This window comes from Pneumocystis carinii (genome assembly GCF_001477545.1).
Source record: "Pneumocystis carinii B80 chromosome Unknown supercont1.10, whole genome shotgun sequence".
In the NCBI taxonomy this organism is placed as follows: Eukaryota; Fungi; Ascomycota; class Pneumocystomycetes; order Pneumocystales; family Pneumocystaceae; genus Pneumocystis; species Pneumocystis carinii.
The window spans coordinates 386,324-409,093 of record NW_017264722.1 but is presented as its reverse complement, the minus strand read 5'-3'; the positions used below and the strand labels follow the sequence as shown (position 1 = coordinate 409,093).

The following is a 22,770-nucleotide window of genomic DNA, read 5'->3' as shown; positions in this document are numbered from 1 at the left end:
ATCATAAAGTTTAGTTGTTTTTTTGCAATAAACTTAGAGTTTATTAATTCTTTTATAATGATCAGAGATTTTATTGGTTTTTTTGATAAACAATAGATTTTATTAATTTTTTCATTATAAAGTTTAGTAGCTTTTTAAAAATAAACAATATAGTCCACTTATTCCTCTACGAAAACTTAGACTTGTTCTTATCATAATCTTTACTACCTCTCGATAAACTTAAACTTTGCCTGATAAAGCTAAATTACTAATTAAAATGGCGAACTAAAATTATAAAAAGTTCATCTTTCAATTCTTGATTCATTTACATTCTCATCTTGGCTCAATGCTAGCAAGAGATCTTGCAGAAAATCTGTACCCAGCCTCCTTGGTACATCCACTCCTTTTTTTCCAATAATAATATCATCTTTTTCTGCGCTTTTATGGACATCATCCAACCCAATACTTCTCAAGAACGATGCCTTCGACTTCACTGGACTAAGATCAGATTCCGGCGCTTCATATCTAATATTTTTTTCCTTGCATTTCTTCTCAAAGTCCTGACATTTAGCATCAGTAGACGCTTGTTCGTAAAAATGACATTTCTCAAGTTTTTTATGGAAATCTTTTTCTAAATTTTTCTGATCCAATTCTTTTTTTAAAGTCTTGCAAACATCCTTTAATTTACTTTCCATAGTTTTGCACGTTTTAGTCGGATTAAGACACAAAGACATCAGCTCGTCGCTTTCTCGGCTTAACACTGGGCAAACATCTTTCATCTTTCCTTTACATTTATTCACTTCATTAGCATCCCCTCCGAGCGTCCTGAAAAGGAGCTCCTCTACCACCTTTTCACGCTTCAATTTGTAGCATCCTTCCCTCAACTTGACAGAGTTCTTCTTAAGATCATCATCACCCGCCTCTTCTAAAAGTATACATTTTTCTTCATATTTTTCACAAACTTCATCTTTTATGTCATCTACCGATGCTTCAAGATCCGTATCAAAATCTCCCAATTCATCTTTAACTTTGGCTTTCAGGCCTGTGCATCTTTCCTCTTCTTTTTTACCACAAATTTCTTTAACTTTCTCATTCACTTTGAAATTCTCATCTGCTTCCTTCAACTCTTTACAATATTTCTCGAGTTCTGTTTTGCATTGTTGTTCATCTTCATATTTCTCCTTTGCAATGAAAGCCAAAAGGTGTTCCTCCTTAATCTCATCTTGTGCTACTTGTGCCACTTGTTGTTGCTTCTTAACCGGCCGTTCCATTTCCACCTCTTTGTAGGGAGTTTAGTGGGTAGTTTCTAAGTTGGATGTAGGCAGGTGAGTGAAAAGTTATTCTAAAATGATTTTTTACAACTTGGACTTGTTCTTATCATTAATCATAAGCTTTACTAGCTCTGCGATAAGTCTAAACTTTACCAAATAAAGTATAGTCTCGAATTAAGATTGTATGTTAAAATAATTAAAACTTCATTTCATTCATTTAGATTTCTATTATATATAAACAATAGATATATGCACATTTTCAATCTATTAACATTTTTTTCATTCATTTTACATCATCCCCATAACAATCACTCCCAACAACATTATTTTAATCATATCAGGAACTCTTATTTTCATCCCATCATTTGGTTTTACTTCTTCTTTTCCTCCTTTATCAGTGATACATTCTGTAGGTTGGCACCTGCGCATTGAGGTCGACGTGACTGTTGACGTCACTATCGACGTACTCGTCACCCATATATCCGTCGTTTGCAATTTTGTCATTGTTTCTTTTATTATTGTCCCTGCATGACAAGGCGTAACTTCTAATGGTTTTATTTCTTCGCATAACGTGTCTATTTCTCCGCAAACTTCTTTAGAATTCGGGCAATCCTTTCTAAAACCGCAATCTAATTCTAAAGCTTTACATTCTTCTTTCAATTCCAAATACAACTCCATTGCTATTGCCGTGTCATCAAATGCCTTTACCTCTGCTTCTGATACTCCTCCAGCTACATACGCTCTTTTAACAAGTCCAAGTTTTGTATTCCCTTTCGTTCCATCTGCTGCGTTTGGTGTTCCACTTGATGTAGAAGATGATCCTGCTGCTGGTGCTTCTGGTGCTGCTGGAGGTGCTAGTGGTGGCTGTGCTGGTACAGAACCACTGCTATTCTGCGCACTTGGCATTACAGTTTGTCGAGGTATCAATAGCAATAAGTTAGCTTTCTTCCTAGATTCTTTTGCCACCTGTTTGGCCTTTTCGTATTCATCTTTCTTATCATTCAATTCTTTTTTCGCTTTATCCAGTTCGATTTTTAAAGTAGGGCATATCTTCTGTACTTTTTCAACCAATTTTTTGCAAAGTTCTTCGAAAGTTTTATCTTCACATTTATTAAGCAGAGTTCCGAATCTTTCATTCTTTTTCAACTCAGCGCAACGCTCTCCTAATGCTTCTTTACATTTTTCTTTCTCGTTTAAAGTGCCTTTCAACTCATGAGTCAGCCCATCCTCCAATTGTTTTTTCTTCCAGAATGGCTCGCAGTTCTCTTTCAGTTGTAAACAGACTCCTTTCCCATCAGCGCTACTGGAATTATTTTTTAACGTCTCTGGACAATTCTCCATAAGTTGATCACAATATGGATCCCATACCATGCAGGTTTCTTCAACCAATGTTTCATTTGAATCTTTAGTTTTATTAATAATTCCATGTTTTTCCATGTTCTTTTTAAAAATATTGCAATGATTCTTAGCTTCCGAAACCATAAATCTACATGTTTCTTCTGGTAAAGCGCATGAAACATGATATATATTATTTCTTTTTCTAAATAATTTATGGCATTTATTCCTCAAAGCTTTCATACATTTTTGATTATCCGCTAATGCATCACTTTTTTCTTTGAAAAACACACATTTCAGTTCTTTTGTAACTTTAAAATATTCACATCGCTCTTTCAATGTAACGCATTTCCCATTATTTAAACCTAAATCTTTCAAAATACCTTCACAATCCTCTTTCAATTTAATGCAGTCCTTTTCATTAGGAGAATCCCGTACTTCATTCAAAACTTGTTCTAGATCTTTCAATTGAGACGAAATAATTTTTTCAAATCTAAGACATATCTCCTTTGGCCGAAGGCATCTCAAAAAAATATCAACATTATTATTTTCAAGTGTAGCGCACTTTTCCAATACTATTCTTTGGCATTTATTAAATCTTTCATCATTCGATTCTAATTTATTAAGTTTGTACAACTCACTTCCAATTAATTTAATGAATAGTTGATCTTGTTTCTTTTTATAACATGCTTGTATTAGATTTCGGTATTCGTTATCCATATTAGCTTTGCATGATCTTCTAATAAAAAAAAATTCTGACATAACCTCTAAACATTCATTCTCGGTAAATGATGTCGAAAGCTCATCATAAGACAATGATTCCGATCTATCTTCAAATTCTGTAGAAGTTCCATCTACATAAAGTCTTATTCTAAGCTTTGTACACCTATCCGTCATTTTTGATATATCTTTACATTTTTCTTCATATTTATTTTTTTCACATAATTCTTTAAATTCAGAACTTATAGATTTAAGATAAGTACACTTAGTATCTAGTACGTTCTTGCATTTGGTTCCCATATTAATAACTCTAGTATACGGAGTCAAAAAGGTTAACATGTCATTCAACGTTTTTTCTAAAGCTCCAAGAATTAGTCCTCTACTTCTTCCTCCTTTATAAAGATTTTCTAGATCAATCTCCTCTAACAATGTCATTTCCGGCTCAATCGGATTAAAATCTTTAACTGGAGGCCTATATGTAATATTCTTTCCCTCGCATAGTTTCTTCAATTTCTCGTTTTTCTCTTCACATCTCTCTTTGAGAAGATGATATATTCCGAGTTTTTCATGACATACTTCTTTTTTATCATTATCAATGAAATCTTTTAAAGAATTGCAAAACTCATCAATACTTTTATTGAATTTTTCAAGTGAAATATCTTCAAGGCAGAATAAAGCTAGAGTATCACTCTGTTTAATCAATGTTGGACATATTCCCTTCTTTTTTTCCTGGAAATCTTTAGACTCAGTAATATCAGTAGCAAGAGCTCTAAGAAAAACTTCATTTGCCATCTCTCTTTGCTTGTATAAATAACAAAAAAATATAAGAGATCTGCAGAAACTTAAAACATATGCCTCTTTTGTAGATTCATAAAACATACATGTTTGATAATATTGATCGCATTCTTTATAAGAGATGTCTCTAATCGTATAATAAACGATTAAATCTGGAGCTTCTCCGACTTTTTTTGAATCTTTGCTTTCGTATCTGTGCATTTTTGTTTTACATTATTACAAATTTTTTTAACTTTACTATGAACTTTATTTAATTCTGGATCTATAACCTTCAATTCTTCACAATATTCCTCAAGCTTTGGTTCGCATTTCTCTTCATGTTTTTCATAATCTTCTCTCAAAATATAAGCAACGATTTCTTCATCCTCAACAGCAAAATCCTTAAACGGAGTATTTGCTGCACTTACTTGAGAATCTCTAGCTTTCAAATACGCGTTTTGATTGCCATAAGTAGGAGCTATAAATAGTTAAAAATAAAAATAATCCAAAATATAATTACCAATTAAAATCAATATTCCTAGAACTATAATTTTATTAATCATGGAAAAAAACATCTTATATTATTTCTGGATCCCAATATATAGCATAAATATTAAAAATATACTCTTATATTAGGTCCTTTAAACTTGATAGTTATTTCATGAATAAATTTTAAGATGAATTTCGCAGTTTTTATTAAACCCTAAAAAAATTAGGAAAAAAGCTAATAAAAATAAAAACCATTACAAATCTTGATTATAAATTAAATGATCTTTTTTGCCTTTTTATATATCCCTTTTCATCCCATTCAATTGTTTTTTATAAAATAATATATATATTAGATTTTATTTGCCGACTTTTTAACATTTATTTCAATTCATTCCAAACTTTTACTACTTTTAATACTATATTATTATTCTTAAATCCAGTGTCTTCCTTATTTTTAACTTTATTCAAATAGCTAATTCTTAAACCTTTTTCTTTAATTACTACATTGTTTTCAATATTGATTTATAATCAATACTTTTTTTGATCTTCATTTTTAATCAAAGAATACTCGACTAATAATGCTTGACATATACTTTTAGTTTAATTGAACACATTCTCTTCTCTATTTTCACTTATATTACTTTAAATTGCACAAAAAAAACATAAAAAAGGTGCTTTTCATTAATTATACATCATACAGAAACAGAAAAACAATATGCAATTTTTATAATAAACCTCAGGCAAAGGATAAATACGGGTCACAAAAAGCACCTTTTTATCGCAATGTTTGATAAAACTAACAGGAAATCGATATCTCTTTCTGATATCAACATTAACCCTAATCCTTGTCCCTTATCTTAAATGTTTATACAGAACATAATAGTATTATAAAATCTTACATTATATATATAATGTTTAAAATTGATTAATAATTGATATAAGTATATAATAACTTGATTTAATTTAATTTTAATATTGTTTTTTTCTTATAAAATTATAATATTTAAAGCGGAAAATTGTATTAATTCTTTTTGTTTTGAATAGTTTTCATATTAAAAATGTGATATTTTTAAAAATACTTTACTAAAATATTTAAATATTTATATTTGGATTTTATAATTGTTAAAGATAAAAATCTCATTTTAATATTATCAAACAATTGAATGTTAGAACATATTTCAATTTATAAATATTTTAAAAGCTTATTTTATAAATTACCATAAAATAATATTTTAAAAAAATCATGGAATTCAAATTAAATTAGCAGTAAAATTAAGTAATATTTTATATTTATAAATTCTTTATAAACTTCTAAATTTTTATTAGTTTTACGATATTATTGTTTTTAAATTTAATATTTAAAATTCTTATAGATTACTGTTTTTGCAGCATTCTCCCTATACTCTCCATTTCTTATTAAAAATTTTTAATTTAATGGAGTCGTGCTTCGTATTATCCAAAATATTTATATTACAAGGCGACTAACTTTATAAGAACATGGATATTTTTATCTGAGATTTCCGTGGTAACATTTCTAATTTTTTATATATAAAATTTAAGAACGATATTAGAAATTTCCAAAATAATTATACATTTTTTTTGTAAAAGTCAATAACTTTAAAAAGTATAATGTTTTTTCAGAAGTTTTTCAGAAATATCCTATTTGTTTCCAATTATTTTAAATAATACAGTTATCATATCCACATATAATTACTGTTTTTCCATTTAAATTATTAGTAATATAATATATAAGCTATTTCTAGGATTTAGATATACATTATTTTATCGGTTTCTTTACATATCTACCTTAGTAAAAGTGCGCCTTTATTGATTAATAAATAGTAAATTGTGTAAGTGAAGGTAATAAAGATGTAGTTAGGAAAAAAAGATTCGCTAAAAGAAGTTACATTAGTCTGTAAAAAATCCTAAATATAATAAAAATATAAAATGGTTTTAGAATTTTTGATCATTTTCAGATTTATCAATTTCACATGTTAAGAATCTAAAATATAAATTAATAATATTACAGTTCCGGAAATATCTTTATACAAAGTAAAATTTCTATATATATTACCTAATTTTGAGATTTTTTTAGTTTTTTTTAATGTTTTCATTTGTTAATATATTTAAAGAGTGCGATGGTTTGGATAGACATTTTTAATTAGAAGTAACTGTTGTTTTATCTAATTTTCTAAACAATTATTTTCATCTTCCTCGCTAATTGGTCTTGGAGATAATTCTCTTATCTGTGTTCTGTTGATTTCATCTGAAGTTTTATTAATAGATAAGCTTGTCTGCAAATTGACGGAGTCGGATATTATTAAACTATTGAACTTATTTTCCTCCAAGCTTTCAATATCTTGGTTTTCCTTAGTTATTGAATCAAAAGAGTTTTGAAAATTCTTAATTAATTCAAAATTATCTGGCGATTGTTTTTCAAAAAAAGAGTCAGAACTAAAATAATATTTACAAACATTAACTATTTTTTTCTCTGCATCGCAACTTCTGATATAGTCAAGAGTGACAACAGGTATATTCATAGAAATAGCTTTTTTATATTCGGAACCTGAAGTTCTTGATGTAATGAAATGTGTTGTATCTATTTTAACTTTTGATTGAATGGGCCTTGCACCTATTCTCTTTATTGTTTGTTCTAGTTCTTTTTTATCATTTTCATTCAATTCTCCTACACATACTGTAATACCACTTAGATCTGTTATCTCATGTGTACGAACTATAACAAATTCAGAAAAATAGGTGCCACCAGAAGTCTTTAGTACAAGCTGGAAAGAATACTCCGTATTCAATGCAAGACCTGATAGTTTTGTACTTGTAGTAGTAGTTGCTTTTGGAATTTTACCAAGGCGTAATCCATTTTTATATAACGTTAGACTTCGAAGTTCCGTAGTTCCTAATTCAATAGGATCCCATTCCAATACTACACTTGTTTGTGTTACATTTTTAACTCTTAAGACAGGAGTAGTAGGTTTTTTTATTCCAAATGTCTCATGTATTTTTTTCTGTAGTTCTTGAAAATCTTCTTTTTCCTTATTTTCAGCTTCATAATTCCGAGAAATAGATATATCTAAAATTGAACCTGTTTGTATACCATGAGGAAGTAATAGTGATGGGAATTCTACAAGGTAACAATCAGAAGTTAATAAAATTGCCTAAATCGTTTGAATAAATTTTTTTTATGAAAAATTTATAAACACTTACCACTCCTGCATCAACTTTACCAACTGTAAATTGAACTTTACTTATATCTTTGTTACTCATTTTTAAATGAAATATTTTTTAAAAAATAAATACGTGAAATTGAAAATGTTAAATATTAATTTTAAAAAATTTCATTTTATATAAATTTATATAAAAATATTTCATTTAAGTCCTTTTAAATTTTATATGAAAATTATTTTTAATTATTATGTATTTTTCAGTAATATTATTTTAATAGTTTATAACCGTTTTTGTTATTAATTGTTTAATGAAATTCATATAATTTATCATTATTATAAAAACATTCTAGTTTTCATTTAATCATAATCCATTTTATTTTCATTAAATCAAGATATTTGTGATGATTATTATTCATTTAATATTTTGTAATTACTTAAAAATATTTATATTATATTAACAATATATATATATATCCTTAATATTAGTCGAAGTAAAAATATAATCCATAGTTTTTTTTATTTCAAGTATTATTTTTTATGAACCCATGATGACCGCTAATCTTTAAGAATACTTGTGTATTAAAAATAAAAAAAAGGTTAAACATGGATAAATATGCAAATAAGGAGCTCTTTTCCAGATCGCTTCTTTTAGATGGGCCCAGTCTTCCAGAAAATTTATTATTTAGACCTCTACAGAGAAACGATTGGTCACGAGGTGTGATTGGCGAAAAACTTTAAATTAATAATAGATTTGTAGAATTTAATACTTTACTAAATAGTCTTTTCGAAGAAACTTTCGAGTTGAGTAAACAAGATTTTGAGGCGAGATTTGATCTTATGCAATCTGCATCCCCTGAATGTTATTTTATTGTTGTTATTGAGAATACTATAACAAAAGAAATTGTAAGTTTATAATCTTTAAGTATTCTCGGTTTATGCTATATTAACAATCAATGCTTTAGATTGCTTGTGGAACAGTATTTATAGAATATAAATTTCTAAAATCAGCATCTAAGGCTGCTCATATTGAAGATGTTGTTGTTGCCAAATCTTATCGAGGAAAAAATCTTGGAAAATTGTCAAAATTATAATGTTTAATACAATTCTGTTAATATAAATTAGATTAATTGAAATGCTTTCTAAGATCGCAAGATCAAAAAAGTGCTATAAAATTGTGCTTGATTGTAAAGAACATAATGTTGAATTTTATAAGAAGTGTAATTTTAACGTTAGTGGATTTGAAATGAAACAATATATTTAACAAATAAATGGTTATGTAACAGTATTTTATAGTTTATAAATCTAGAATTAATGTTTTAAATTGCGTAAAATATAACATAAATGAAGATTATACTAGTTGCATTTCCTTTAGTGAAAAATATTTTAAGAATAAAATTTTAAAATTAGTAATTATTTCATATAAAATCCAAAAACAAATGCAAAATATTCTTATACAACAAGCCATGCAAAAAATGCTAGAGCTCCTATAACAACTAATGCAGTTAAAAGTCCCGCAAAAACCTTATCTGCAATAGTAGGTGGTCTAATATCACCCAGAAAATATAGTGACCTATCTCTATATACATTATTTGGATCAGCCTTCGAAGTACCTCCTGTATCACTTGTTAATGGTTTCATAGCATTTGGCGCCAAAATTGCTAGCATAGTTTCCAAAGCACTCATTTGTGAGCCTAAGGAGTCCTTAAAATATAATTAATTTGTTTTCCTAATCATAAACAAATATACCCATCCATCATAATTAGAAGCTTGCCAATTCATTCCACAATGATAGCCAGATGGTGGACCACTACATGCACCTGCTGCTGCCATAGAAGATGTTTTAAGAAGCGGTAAAATGTGACTGATAGTATCGGGCATTAAATTCATAGTATATCCCATAAATCTTGAAAGATATGCTTTAAATGACATTTGATCCTGGTTACACGTCTTAATAAATTCACATGCAGGTTCACCTAAAGCAAAAATTAAATGTTTCATAAAGTATAATAGAAATAAAACATACATAAAATCCCATTATTTCTATAAAATGATTTTTTTGCTTTAAAAATATAACGATAAACCCTATCTTTCCATTTAGGGTCTTTTGTCTAAAAATATTAAATAATAAATAAAAAAACTGTTACTCACAAAATCATACATAAAAGCTGAACCAGCCATAAGAAGACCATTATTATAGCTCCATTGCACACGAGTTACTGGGTAACAATTAGGTATCTCTGCACCGTCATAAACAGCATATGTTGTTAAATTAATAAACTTTATATCTTCCATCCAAATATATGCTTTTTCCGCCCATTTTGCATATGTTTCGTTATTTGTATAGCGAGCAAGACGCGCAGCTAATTGAAAAAATGCTCCATTAGAAACAGTATTTTTGTACGTATATCCTAAATTATATGGAAAAATTTGCCATCTCAAACCACCACGACAATTCTGATCATCCCAACGGTCAACCTGTTCATTGAATACTGCTTGAACAAGCTCCAGCCATTGTGGTTGATCGGGCGGGGGGTTCTCAAGGTTTGTTTCTGCAGCAGTCATAGCTGTAAAAGCCCAAAATGTTTGATCATCGTTACCCTGTGATAATCTAAATTGTATAGGTAATAAGTCTCTATTTTCTCCTGCCTGCGAAAGAATTGCTTCGATAATAAGCTTATTCCATTTTTTATCGCCTGTATAACGAGAATAATCAAGAAGTGACTATGATTATATTAGTTATTGTATATTTAAAAATGCATAACATCGATTATATAAAGGAAATATTCATATATACGCGAATTTTCATATCAATTTTTAAACAATACATACGTTCCATGCTGCTCCTGATTGCCACCAATAAACAGGTCCCTTAAATAAGCCAGGTGTTCCAGAAAAATAATACATAACATTCTCTGTAATAAATGAAGCCGTTCTCTTGATACTTTCTGTAGGAATTTGTTGATGTTAGGTTATATTAAGTACTTTGATGTATATGCATGCTATTAAAACAAGCTGCATTAATATTTACCTGGATTATTAACATCTAGATTAATTGAATTAATTTGAGGTATTTTTAATATAAATAGAAAGCACAGCAGGTTTTGTATACTTCTAAAGAAAAAGTATACTATTTTCTTCGCATTCATAATTCTTTCTATTTATTTATTTCTCCAAACAATAGAAATACGTCTCCTTAAGAAAGAACATATAATTATATTGAATATATATTTCCTTTTGTTAAATAAAACAATTGATTGTTTTTAAAGATTAAATTAAATTTTATCTTGGATTTTTTTTTGAATTGACGATAATCGGATTTCTTGTAAGGTAAAACTTATAGATTTGTAATTAATGGTTTTATAATATTTATATAAAAGGGTATAATATATTTTATAAGATATTTAAAATATTAAGGTATTATAAATTAGTTAACATTAATCAAAAAAAATAAAATAATATAAGATTAATATAGTAAAATAACGATATGATAAAGTGTATATCGCGCTTAAATATTATAAATGAAAATTTTATAAAAATACAAAAAAATATAAATAACAGTTTTATTTTGAAGAATAATTACGATGATTATATAAACTAATGTCTTCTAAAGTTCTATTTATGTTACACCCATGAAAATTTGTTATTGAAACATTATGTTCGTATATTGTCCTATTGTTTTCTTGAAATTTTTCAAGATAATCAAGATATTTTTCGTCTATATTAGTAACATATTCACCAGTAAACACACTAGTCTCAAACCCTGAAACGAGCGAATTATGCTGACATGATTTATATAAATCTTCTAGTGTTTGATAAATAACTTCATCTGCTCCAATTTCTTTAGCTATTTCGGTTTCTGTACGCTGATGTGCTATAAGATCCTTCCTGCTTGCTAAGTCAATTCCATAAACATGTGGATATCTATTATATTATTAAACATTAATAACATTAAGATCGTGTTTATAACCTAATAGGAGGTGCACAGCTTGCAAAGTATATTTTTTTTGCACCTGCATCCTTAGCCATTTGAATAATTTCTTTACTTGTTGTTCCACGTACAATAGAATCATCAACAATTAGCACATTTTTTTCATTAAATTCAAGTGCTTGAACATTTAATTTTCGACGAACGCTTTTTTTTCTAATGAAAGTAAATATTATTTATAAAGTATTAGCTTTTACAAACCGTATTTGTTGGCCAGGCATAATAAATGTTCTTCCAATATAGCGATTTTTAATAAAACCTTCTTTATAATTTAAATTTAAGGTTTGTGCCAATTCTAATGCCGCATTTCTACTAGTATCTGGTACTGGAACAACGACATCAATTTTATTTGCAACATCTTTACCAAATCTTTCCTGTACAGTTTTGGCTAAATATCTTCCCATCTTTAAACGTGCACGATAAACACTAATTCCATCCATGACAGTATCCGGTCTTGCAAAATAAACATACTCAAATATATCTGGGGTATATCCCAACTGTTCATAAACCTGTCTTACGATCGGATGCTTTTGTGATTCAGTAGTCTTATTCTTTTCAATAAATATTGCCTGCCCTGGTTTTACGTCATAATAATTAGCGAATCCTAACTGATCTAATGCAACACTTTCACTTGCAAATAAATAATCTTTCCCGTATTTACTTTCACGTTCCCCAAAAACTAAAGGACGAATTCCATTTGGATCACGAAATCCTAAAATTCCATATCCTGCTATCATTGCTACACAAGCATAGCCTCCTTGACAATGTTTATAAAGTGAAGATAGAGCTTTAAAAAGATCATCATATGTAGCTCTTGATTTTTGGAACCGTGATAAATATGATGCAAATATATTTAAAAGAAGTTCTGAATCTGAATTTGTATTTATGTGGCGATGAGCAATTTCGTCCAAATATTTATGAAGCTCTTCAGTATTTGTTAAATTTCCATTCTACTATTAGTTTAAAAAAACTAATTGCTATAATAATTAATACTAACATGTGCAAAAACGATTCCGTAAGGCGAATTTACATAAAAAGGCTGAGCTTCAGAGTTTGCAAACGAACCCGCTGTAGGATAACGAACCAAATAATACTATCAGATATAATATTAAGTTATAGAAGGATTATACCATGAGCGATCGCCATATTTCCATATAATTCCCGCAGTTGATAATCACGAAAAATGTCTCTAACCATTCCATTACCTTTACATTGATAAAAGCGACCCTGAGATCCACATGTTACAATGCCAGCCGCATCCTTGAAATTCTTAATAAGATATCATAAAAGTATAATTTTCTAACCTGACCACGATGTTGAAGAATGTTTAACCCTTCAAAAATTTCTGAACATGCAAAACCAGATGGGTCGGCTAGCAAAAGTCCAAGAATCCCACACATCTAAAAACTAGAAATATTAGATTTTTCCGTAATAATTATAATAGCAAAAGTAATATAAACAAATCAGTTAAAAAACATCTACAACTATAATAAGTATTCAGTAGTCTAATATCTTATAATATCCCATCATTGAAATCAAGACGAAATGAAAATTCAGAACTATAGCATACTTTTGATCTAATTTTATATTTTTTTAAAGATTTGCGATTCTTCAAAAATCATATTAAATTCTCGAAATTTAGATTTTTTTTATAAATTTGATTTTAAAAAAGTACAATTATAGTATAAATAAATTAATAATAACTAATCATTTGTTTTGTTTTAATATATAGAAAATGTTAAATAAAGATAAATTAATAATGTTAAAATATTTTAAAACCTTTATATATTTTAAAAATAATTTTCACCACTTGATAAATATTTTTTTATATTATCTATAATTCAACTGTGACATTATATTTTTAATATCAGATATTGAAATACTATTAATTTAAAGATGATACAATATTTAAATAAATCATAAGATTTGCATAATAATATATATGTTGTGTTATATAAAAATCAAGATTATCCATTTTTATTTTTTTATAATTTTGATTTTATCTTTGAATTTCAAGATTATTTTAATATAAAATGAATCCTAATGAAATATAAAAATATTAATGTTTTTAATGACATGGAATTTAATATAAAAATTTATTCTTGAATATATAGTTCAAACATAATCTTTAATAATATTATTTTATAAATGTTATTATTAAATATTGTTTCATGAAAATATAATTAATCTTAAATTTTATATACTAATGGATTTTATGGACATGTTAATATAAATAATTGTTTTTTATATTTATTTAAATAATCTATATGAATTATTATTTTATTCTGTATTCAAATTAAATATTATTCTAAATAGGTATAAGAATATGAAAAAACGTTTAATGTATCTTCAAAATAGTAATTTGTCTAAAATTGAATTTATTAGGTACGTATTAAAACATTACTGTTAAAGACTAATTTTGTTTAAGTGTTATAATATGCTTTTATTAATATTCATTATAATTTTAATAAAACATGACAGTTTAAGATCTCGGATATCATGTTTATAGAATATCAAGTTTATATACTCTGGTTTTTTAATATACTCATGAATATCAAAACCTAAGAATTTCTGAATTACATTTCAAATTTAATAAGATTATAGATATTTTTAAAATTAAAAAACAGCTTATAGCTGAATTAATAAGAAAAAAATACCCGGATCTTATGTTTAAATTTATAAACAAAAGCTAATATATATATGGTTATGCTAGATAATATAAATGATCCCTATAATATATAATAATAACTAATGTAACAAAGATATATTTTAAATAATTATAAATTCTCTTGTCTATTTTTTCTTAACTATAAAAGGAACCTATATTATCGTCAAAAAAAAAAAAAATCATTCAATAAATACAATAATTATTGCTAAAAGTATTATAATTCCTATAATATATTTAGAGTAGTCTATCTAATACAAAAAATATCATACCAATGATAAGACACATACGCATTTTAACATCTATGAAAATTAATAAACATATGATATAAAAACCAAAATACCTTTCCACCACATCTGTTTTCTTACACGATTTGCGCCACGGCGAAACCCTTGAGCAGATGTTGCAAGATTTTCCGTCTTATCCTGTAAAATATCAAGTCGTTCACCCCGTTGTGCAACCTTAAATATTAGTTTATACTCAATCTATCAACAAGGACAACTTTGTTAATATTTTCCCTCATAATACCAACGGTATCATCTATTTGCGCTTGAATCATCGCAGTCCTTGAATTTCCTGGAGCATAAGACGAATTATTTGGCGCATGCGATCCTAATGGCTTGTCTGATCTTAATTTTTTTCAAAAACATTAAATGTTTAGACCCATACCTCATGTGGCTCTTCTGGAATCATGTTGCTTTACTTAAAATATCTAAAAAACCACTTTAAAAAAATATTTTTTCCGTAAAACTCTTATTAGTATATAAATTTTTCGTACCGAAAATCGTAGGTAAAATTTTATAAAAACTTAATTATTCAGTTTTATTATTTATCATAAAAAAAATCAATTAATATATAAAAGCTAGATAGCCTATAATTATGTATTACATAAGACGCAGTATAAGCGGCTAAATAATAATATAATTTGATATTTGATATTGCGATATTTATAATTATTTGAAATATTATAGAACCCTCAGAAAAATATGTATATTTATATATTTAAGTGGATTGTAATTATTATTAATCTATATAAAATATTATAAGAGTTAAAGTTTTTATCAAATTGTTTTAAGCTCAGTATTTTCAATACTGTTTATATAATAGTTAGGTTCTTGTTAACTCGTTAGGTTTTTTGAAATGTTTTTATTACATAGAGTTTATTTTTAAAATTTTCATTTATATCATTTTTAACATTTTTTGTAGAAAGTATTAATTAAAAAATGTTGATATTTTTTAAAAGCTATTTAATATAAAATAAATATAATTATTTTTTAAATATTATCCCATTAGCAAAAAAATAACATCTATTTTTCCTTCAACATTGAATAATTGTTTAGTATTGTTATTTCTTAAATTTATACTTAATTTCTGTATTTTAAATATGCTATAATATTAAAAAGAAACTTAAGAATTTTTGTAAATTCATTTAAAAAAACCTAACAAATATCTATAAAAATATATTTGAATAATGTTTTTATTAAGGGAAATATGAAATCTTTTTGAAACAATAATTAGTTTTATATTAATTGAAAGTAAAAATATTGTAAAATTTCTAAAAGTATTCAATTAAAGTTTGTTATCATTTCTCCCTTTTTCTTTTAAGTTTTAAATAATTTCGATATTATCCATTTATGCTTGAAAAACTTTATTTTTAATTAGGTAATTTTTTGTAGTATTTATAAATATTTTTTATTTAAAAAATTTCAATATAAATCCCGTATTTCTTAAAAAAAATACTTGTATTGAATATTATAAAAATGAAACTTTCAAAAACAGAATTCTAAGATTTTGAAACATTTGTCTTTAAATAAAGTATGTATTGATAATTAAAAGAAGTTTATAAATGATGTTAAGTAATTTGCGTTTGATAAATGAACATATTCAAGACTTCGCCTGGTCTTATAAGAATTTTCATATACATGAGATTGTTTTTTTTCTGAAATAACATTAGTTAAATGTAATTAGAACTTATTAATTAATTTTAGAAATATTCAATACTTAAATGTTTTTAGGTAGGTTATAATATATATGATTTACTCAAATTGGAAAAATGATGATATAATTATTCATGATTATAAATGATAATCTACTAATTATCACTAAGATCTCTGAGTCTTAATTATTTAATTGATTTTAATAATTTATTAATAAAATTATAAACAACTCCTAATATAATCTAGATACAATAAATAATTTTTAAAAAAATATATTTGTATATATTTTTTAAATTATAAGATTCGTTAAGATATTAAATTTCCATTAAAATCAATGCCTTTGTTAATTTTAATAACAAATGACAGACTTAAAAATCGAAGAAACATTATGCCATTTCATTAAATCTTAAATGCTAAATAGGTTAATAAACCAAAAAGTTTAAGATGCTAAAAGATATAGAAAATTAGAACTATGCTTCGCAATAAACAGCTTAAAACTGAAATCAATGTTATTGAATTAAAAAATTATCCAGCAGTTCAACAAATTCATAATCATTATATGTGCAGTGTTTCTATTTAATGTTAGTAATAAAAACGTTACCGTTTTTGGATGATTAAAAAACATAATTTTATGTTCCTATTTATCTAGGTTTCAATTTTTCTTTGTATATTATTCTAATTTCTTTTCTGAATATTGCTCCATTTTTTTTTCTGCATATTGATTGAAATTTATAGAAATATTATTGGAATCTTTAGTATCTTTCATTTCAAACATATTTAAATGTCGTTGTTCTCTAATAATATCAATATCATTTGGATAGAATATTTTCTGAACTGATTTTATAGTAAATTGTGGAAATATTGAAACAACAATAGTTAAGAGACACATGATCCAAAAACTTGGAGTTTTTAAAACATGATCAGCAATTTTATAAAACTCAGGAGTAACAGTAAATTGCGAATATACTATAGTCCACAACCTATATGAATTAATATATCTAAGAAAAAATTTGTAATGCTACCAGAATAAGAAAACGGAAAATATCCATACTAAAATAAATAACCAATCCCATTGTTGTTGGTTCATTAAAATAGATATATTTACTACCATAATTGCTGGAGCTGCAATAAAAACTCCTATATCTTCTATTCCATTCAAATTAATACCATTTAAAGTAACAAAAGTTCCTTTGTAAAATAAAAAATAAGGAAAATAAAAACATATAATTGATTGATAAAAGCCATTTAAAATATAAATCCTAGAAAAAATTAGTAAAATAACACAATTATCAATTGTTTAGTTACCAAAATCGCTTCATTGACCAATCTAACTGTAATATTCCACGCCTATATAACTGTGGTACTTTCATAGATATTTTTGCATCAACATCTTGATCAAATGCGCCCATTAAAATAACTACCAAAGAAGTAAACGCTAAATTATAAAGCAAAATATATCTTGAAAAATTAGCAATAATATGAAAACTAAAGAAGAAAAAAATACGTATAATCAAATAAGTAACCACCATTAAAATTATTATAAATCTGATACCAAAATAAAGAAAAAGTCCATACAATATTCTAAAATCATGAACATAAAAAATATTCACTAAATTAAACAAACCTTATAGAAAAAATTAGCAATCATCCCACTAAGACGGCGATATGACCATCTTCCATGAACTAATAACAATTTACTTAAAAATCTAAATTGACCAATTGCATAATCAGCAGACATAACAGCTTGACGCCCTTCTTCTCCAGCAATTCCGACACCCACATGTGCTTCTTGAATCATAGCAACATCATTAGCACCTGGAAAAAATAAGTAATTTTTTATAATTTAGTTTTTATAACCATCTCCAATAGATAATGTCATAACATTCAACCCCTTCTTAATTATAGAAACTACTGCTGCTTTTTGTGACGGACTCACTCTACAACACAAAACTGCCTTACATTGTGTACATAATAATAAAAAATTATCCTTGAAATGTTTTTCTAGAAGTAGTTTAAGAGTATCTCCATCTATTACAAGAGCGTAACTCAAAGATAGATTATCATAATTTTCTGAAAAAGTATCTTTTCTACCAGTTTCATTAAAATTAATATATTTTTTTAGGTATTTTTGAATAATTTGATCAATTTTCTCAGTTTCATAATGCCCAGATGCCAATGTCAATATTTCCATATTATTGGAAAGTAGATTACATGAAAAGCCAATATTAATGGCAGTTTCTACTTTGTCACCAGTAAGAATCCATATTTTTATACCCGCTTCAGCTAAAAGTGAAATAGTTTCAGGAACTCCATCTTGTAGTTTATCTTCAATAGCTGTCCCCCCAAGCAATTCCAAATTGCATTCTATTTCTTCAAATATTTGATCTATTTTTTCTTCACGGTCCTCGATTGCTGATGAAGCAATAACATAGTGTTTATTCCAAGAAGCATATTCTTGCTCTGATAATTTTCGTCTTGCTACAACAAGAGTACGGAAACCTTCTTTAGCAAATTCTCTAAGATCATTTGTGGTTTTATTTTTAAGTTTAGAATCGTCTGTTAATGGAAGAATCGTACTATCTGCACCTTTACAAAACAAATATATTTCATTATTTGGTGCGCGAACAATGATACTCATACGTTTTCTGAAAGAACTAAATTCAAGAATATTGAGAATTTTATATATTTCTTCCTTTCCATGAACATTTAAATTAATTGAGGTTTTACGTCGAGCAGTCATAACATAACCCATGTCCCTAGCGGTTGCAACAAGTGTAGCCTCATCAGGAGATTGAGCCTTATATTCTAGTCTAAGTTTTGTGTCTGGTACTACCTCAGCAATAACAGAATGACAGAGAGCCAATGCAAGCATAAAGTTATGACATGCAATTGCTTGATCCTTCACATCTGAAGCTTTTAAATCATTTATAAAATCAGTAGATATAAATGTAAGTTTAGATTCATCCAAATATGGATTATTATTAAAACTTCGCAAACCAGATATCATAGCAGTCTTTTTATTAAAAATAGATGCTTTAGCTTTTGTATCGGCTTCATTAGCACTCATTCCTTGCTTTTGCATTTCAGCGGATATTTTAGTATACGTATCTCCATATGATACACCATTTATAGTACATTTTTTAAATTCCATAATATTTTGAGTAAGTGTACCTGTTTTATCGGAAAAAATGTATCTTATTTGTCCTAAATCATCGGAAATATTCCAATTTTTTGGAGTACATGGATAATCGATTTTATCATAATACATCTCAATATCTGAATAAATAAAAAACGCCTGAGCAGTCTTTACGATTTCAATAGAAATATATAATGAAATAGGAACTAGATTCTGAAAGAGAATAAGGCATGTAACAAACGCGATAATGCTATCCAATAACGGCTTCCCGCCTATTGAGCCATATTCAAAAAACCCAGCAGAAGTCTCTTTATTTTTCCATGATGTTCCTGACATAACACCCGATATAAAGCACATACAAAAAAGAATTATGAAATTAACCATGATCTAAAAAAATTAATATATATAATATAGATCATTAGTAGGAAAATTACTGTCCAATTTAAATTCTTAGTAATTTTACTTCGTTTACTAGGCGTAGCGCCTGCATTTAGCATAATTTTCGTTTCTTCTCCTGTAAAAATAACAATACCAATTACCCATTTTGTATTTTTGAGTTGGCACCCACGAAAAAGAGTATTTTGTATAGAAGCCTGCTCAGAAAAACCCCTTTGTTCCTCTAAATTCTCATCGACAAATTGCGTCCAACGGATAACTGCATTATATTTATACAAATTAGAATTTGGATTTTCACTTTCTATAATAAACGTTGCCTTTTCGCAATCTGCTGCAGTTTTTATTTCGTATCCACATCTTAAAGCATGTCGTAATTTTAAATTTGTTTCTCCATCTAAGTTTTTTGTTTCTACATAGCATGCACCATCAGATTCACTTGTTGCAAGAATTAAAATATCTGCAGGAATTAAATCATCACCTCTAAGTCTAACAAAATCCCCAACTCTTATATTTTTCCAAAAAGTTTGCTTAAAGCATGCCTTTCCAGGGGTTTGTTTATAATGATCAAGTATTGTTCCAGTCTCTTGCTTTGATGCAATTTCAATATTTCTTCTTGCATTCATAAATTCGCTAGATAATTTACAATCCAACGAGGGTAGTTGCATCATAGAATATGGATCCAGATTTTTCTCGCAACTTAATCTTCGACTTTCAACACTTCTTCTTCTACTTTCTGCACTAATCCTATAAGAACTCATATAGTCAAGTGACAAAGGATCCTCTTTAACGCCTCTTCTTCTCGCCATAATTATACGTATAATTCTACTTGTTGCTTTTTTTAGTCGACGCCATAGTGAAATGTTTTCATCAACAACATTATTATTATGCCAGTTGTGCAACATATAGGTTTTCGTATTGTTTAGCTCGTTATCAAGCACTGTTCTTCTCCAATCTTCAATGCCGTCTTTAATAGCAGTAACTACAATAATAACGACAAGAGGAACAACTGACAATCCTGGATTTCTTGTACCAAAGATTGAAAAATTCTATACATTAATTAAATTCTATCGAACATCAAATATTATAAAAATACCTGTAAGATAACAATAATAAAAAAATAAATGTTAGCAACATTATGAAATTGATAAAAAAGGTTTTTTGGAATAAAAGAAAGAGGCGTATATTTTGCAGTTCGGATCTTATTTCTTGGATATGATTCTCTAGGTAACCCATATTCATCCTGCATATCTTCCGTTAAAGAAAGATTTACAAATATTCTCCGTGTTTTGAAAGTTTCTTCATTTTCCGCAATATCATTAACCTGATTTGCAGAAAAATTATTTCGTAAACCTGAATCTAAATATTTTAAAATTGATTTTGATGATTTGTTTCTGAAATTATGTAATGCTGTCCAAAGTATAGTGACCATATTGAAAGGATTCAAAATTTATTAGAATATTTTATTAATATCCCCTATAAGTAATAATATTTCTTTTATAAAAATGCAATAAAACTGTTTTAGTAGAAGCCGTTTATAACTTTAATATCTATCTTTATAAAATCTAATAAACTGTTAAAAAAGGAAACGTCAAGATGAAAAAAAATTCACACATATATTCTATAATTTTGAAGTATTATTTTTAATAAAACGATTTTTTAAATTTTATCCTCTATTTTTTACTTATAAAAAAGAGTTTAATCACTTATATATATATCTTCCTTTTTAAGAAATAATAACTTTCTAATGTTGTTCCCTTTTTTTTGAAATTTCCCAGTTTTACTTCATTAACAAATTTCTAAACACTTCTAATGATTCAAAAATATAACTTTTAGATTAAAAAAGATCCACCAATTTAATATAAAAACAAGATTCCTTATAAGAAATGTATTTTGCACGAAATAATAAAAAAACTTTTGTCCTTTTCTAAGGTCTTTTTGCTTAAATGCAAGTTCATATGACGATTTTTTGTTAAAATTGGAACCCGATCGATACAAAGCGTTACGGATGATAATTATAAAAATACAATTATAATATATAATATAATATATAATATATTATATTATATTATGTAGTGATATACTCTTAGATCTCTTGTTTCCTTTTATCTGCTTGCTATAGTTTTAGTGGCGTGTTATTTACAGAAATTATAAACTATATACGATATTAACATGATAAAAACGATAATTTATTTTTATATAAATATTGATAATAACAATAATAAGTATATTGCTGCAATATATGCATGTATAGATAGTTTATATGTATTATATTAAGCTATAGTGTTTAAATGCGATCAAATTGGATCCATTTGAAACGTTATTAAACGTTTAGATACAATATTAGATTAATTTAGAATATAAAACAGTTCTATTAATATATTAAAATTATGAATTTTAAATTGAACTATTAATAATTAAAATGGGTTTAGAAGAAAAATAAATACTAATTTTTCTATATAAACTAATATATATAATATACGAAAATTTATATTTTAATTGCAATTTTATAAAGTATATATGCTAATAAAAGATTTAGTATCTGATTTAAAATTAAATATTTATTTACTGTAAATGTTTAGCTTTACAAAAAATTGAATCATAGGAAATATTTATAAAAAGATTGGGAATAACAAGAATTTTAGATAGCTTATAAACTTATAAAATAAATGATTTATAGTAATGTATATTTTTATCACATTTTCATTGCATTTTACATTTTTAAATGACTTTAAATCATGTTTTTTAATATTATTGCATGTATTTAAAATTAAATTGTTAGATTATTGAAAATATAAATATGAAAAAAAATATATAGAAATTTATATTTAAAGTAAACTATTTAAATATAATAATGAATTGTTTTCTCTTTATGCCAATTGATTGTAATACTTTTCTAAACTTTCC

The 22,770-nt window shown here is 26.6% G+C and overlaps 8 protein-coding genes across 8 annotated transcripts; 1 reads left to right on the top strand and 7 right to left on the bottom strand.

The window, feature by feature from the left end:
• Positions 1 to 258: 258 nt before the first annotated feature.
• Positions 259 to 1,250, bottom strand: T552_02422 (hypothetical protein; the record flags this gene model as incomplete). The annotated part of the gene is made up of 1 exon (XM_018370964.1): positions 259 to 1,250. One exon carries the CDS (start codon positions 1,248 to 1,250, stop codon positions 282 to 284), a length of 969 nt encoding a protein of 322 aa, XP_018225485.1. The 3' UTR covers positions 259 to 281.
• Positions 1,251 to 1,538: 288 nt separating this feature from the next.
• On the bottom strand, positions 1,539 to 4,699 carry T552_04162 (hypothetical protein; the record flags this gene model as incomplete). The annotated part of the gene is made up of 3 exons (XM_018372213.1): positions 4,600 to 4,699; positions 4,269 to 4,557; positions 1,539 to 4,227 (listed from the first exon to the last, which is right to left on the bottom strand). The coding sequence occupies exons 1-3, from the start codon at positions 4,652 to 4,654 to the stop codon at positions 1,539 to 1,541; spliced, it is 3,033 nt and encodes a 1,010-aa protein (XP_018225484.1). The 5' UTR covers positions 4,655 to 4,699.
• A 2,006-nt stretch (positions 4,700 to 6,705) lies between these two features.
• On the bottom strand, positions 6,706 to 7,892 carry T552_02419 (hypothetical protein). The gene is made up of 2 exons (XM_018370963.1): positions 7,788 to 7,892; positions 6,706 to 7,738 (listed from the first exon to the last, which is right to left on the bottom strand). Exons 1-2 carry the CDS (start codon positions 7,845 to 7,847, stop codon positions 6,752 to 6,754), a joined length of 1,047 nt encoding a protein of 348 aa, XP_018225483.1. The 5' UTR covers positions 7,848 to 7,892; the 3' UTR covers positions 6,706 to 6,751.
• Positions 7,893 to 8,304: 412 nt separating this feature from the next.
• T552_02418 (hypothetical protein) lies at positions 8,305 to 9,032 on the top strand. Its single transcript, XM_018370962.1, has 4 exons — positions 8,305 to 8,462; positions 8,505 to 8,650; positions 8,710 to 8,825; positions 8,870 to 9,032. Exons 1-4 carry the CDS (start codon positions 8,351 to 8,353, stop codon positions 9,006 to 9,008), a joined length of 513 nt encoding a protein of 170 aa, XP_018225482.1. The 5' UTR covers positions 8,305 to 8,350; the 3' UTR covers positions 9,009 to 9,032.
• Positions 9,033 to 9,152: 120 nt separating this feature from the next.
• T552_02417 (hypothetical protein) lies at positions 9,153 to 10,697 on the bottom strand. The gene is made up of 5 exons (XM_018370961.1): positions 10,577 to 10,697; positions 9,896 to 10,468; positions 9,771 to 9,855; positions 9,494 to 9,720; positions 9,153 to 9,448 (listed from the first exon to the last, which is right to left on the bottom strand). The coding sequence occupies exons 1-5, from the start codon at positions 10,649 to 10,651 to the stop codon at positions 9,197 to 9,199; spliced, it is 1,212 nt and encodes a 403-aa protein (XP_018225481.1). The 5' UTR covers positions 10,652 to 10,697; the 3' UTR covers positions 9,153 to 9,196.
• Positions 10,698 to 11,307: 610 nt separating this feature from the next.
• T552_02416 (amidophosphoribosyltransferase) lies at positions 11,308 to 13,132 on the bottom strand (the record flags this gene model as incomplete). Its single annotated transcript, XM_018370960.1, has 6 exons — positions 11,308 to 11,668; positions 11,715 to 11,888; positions 11,934 to 12,682; positions 12,730 to 12,800; positions 12,863 to 12,992; positions 13,037 to 13,132. The coding sequence occupies 6 exons, from the start codon at positions 13,130 to 13,132 to the stop codon at positions 11,308 to 11,310; spliced, it is 1,581 nt and encodes a 526-aa protein (XP_018225480.1).
• Positions 13,133 to 14,634: 1,502 nt separating this feature from the next.
• Positions 14,635 to 15,090, bottom strand: T552_02415 (hypothetical protein; the record flags this gene model as incomplete). Its single annotated transcript, XM_018370959.1, has 4 exons — positions 14,635 to 14,699; positions 14,741 to 14,858; positions 14,900 to 15,016; positions 15,067 to 15,090. The coding sequence occupies 4 exons, from the start codon at positions 15,088 to 15,090 to the stop codon at positions 14,635 to 14,637; spliced, it is 324 nt and encodes a 107-aa protein (XP_018225479.1).
• A 1,868-nt stretch (positions 15,091 to 16,958) lies between these two features.
• On the bottom strand, positions 16,959 to 21,341 carry T552_02414 (hypothetical protein). Its single transcript, XM_018370958.1, has 8 exons — positions 20,960 to 21,341; positions 19,905 to 20,912; positions 18,192 to 19,857; positions 17,959 to 18,149; positions 17,839 to 17,915; positions 17,640 to 17,792; positions 17,357 to 17,593; positions 16,959 to 17,314 (listed from the first exon to the last, which is right to left on the bottom strand). Exons 1-8 carry the CDS (start codon positions 21,293 to 21,295, stop codon positions 17,005 to 17,007), a joined length of 3,978 nt encoding a protein of 1,325 aa, XP_018225478.1. The 5' UTR covers positions 21,296 to 21,341; the 3' UTR covers positions 16,959 to 17,004.
• Between the last annotated feature and the right edge of the window lie 1,429 nt (positions 21,342 to 22,770).

What these genes read in the sequence shown, in the direction of transcription:
- T552_02419 (XM_018370963.1), bottom strand. Translation starts at nt 7,847, where the DNA reads ATGAGTAACAAAGATATAAGTAAAGTTCAATTTACAGTTGGTAAAGTT. An exon ending in GTAAAGTTGATGCAGGAGTG is followed by an intron (nt 7,739 to 7,787) that starts GTAAGTGTTTAT and finishes CAAACGATTTAG; the next exon opens with GCAATTTTATTAACTTCTGA.
- T552_02418 (XM_018370962.1), top strand. Translation starts at nt 8,351, where the DNA reads ATGGATAAATATGCAAATAAGGAGCTCTTTTCCAGATCGCTTCTTTTA. An exon ending in ATACTATAACAAAAGAAATT is followed by an intron (nt 8,651 to 8,709) that starts GTAAGTTTATAA and finishes TCAATGCTTTAG; the next exon opens with ATTGCTTGTGGAACAGTATT. An exon ending in GGAAAAAATCTTGGAAAATT is followed by an intron (nt 8,826 to 8,869) that starts GTCAAAATTATA and finishes AATATAAATTAG; the next exon opens with ATTAATTGAAATGCTTTCTA.
- T552_02417 (XM_018370961.1), bottom strand. Translation starts at nt 10,651, where the DNA reads ATGTATTATTTTTCTGGAACACCTGGCTTATTTAAGGGACCTGTTTAT. An exon ending in AATCAGGAGCAGCATGGAAC is followed by an intron (nt 10,469 to 10,576) that starts GTATGTATTGTT and finishes ATATAATCATAG; the next exon opens with TCACTTCTTGATTATTCTCG. An exon ending in CTTCTAATTATGATGGATGG is followed by an intron (nt 9,449 to 9,493) that starts GTATATTTGTTT and finishes TTATATTTTAAG; the next exon opens with GACTCCTTAGGCTCACAAAT.
- T552_02414 (XM_018370958.1), bottom strand. Translation starts at nt 21,295, where the DNA reads ATGGTCACTATACTTTGGACAGCATTACATAATTTCAGAAACAAATCA. An exon ending in GACATTATCTATTGGAGATG is followed by an intron (nt 18,150 to 18,191) that starts GTTATAAAAACT and finishes TATTTTTTCCAG; the next exon opens with GTGCTAATGATGTTGCTATG. An exon ending in TTTTCCGTTTTCTTATTCTG is followed by an intron (nt 17,315 to 17,356) that starts GTAGCATTACAA and finishes TAATTCATATAG; the next exon opens with GTTGTGGACTATAGTATATT.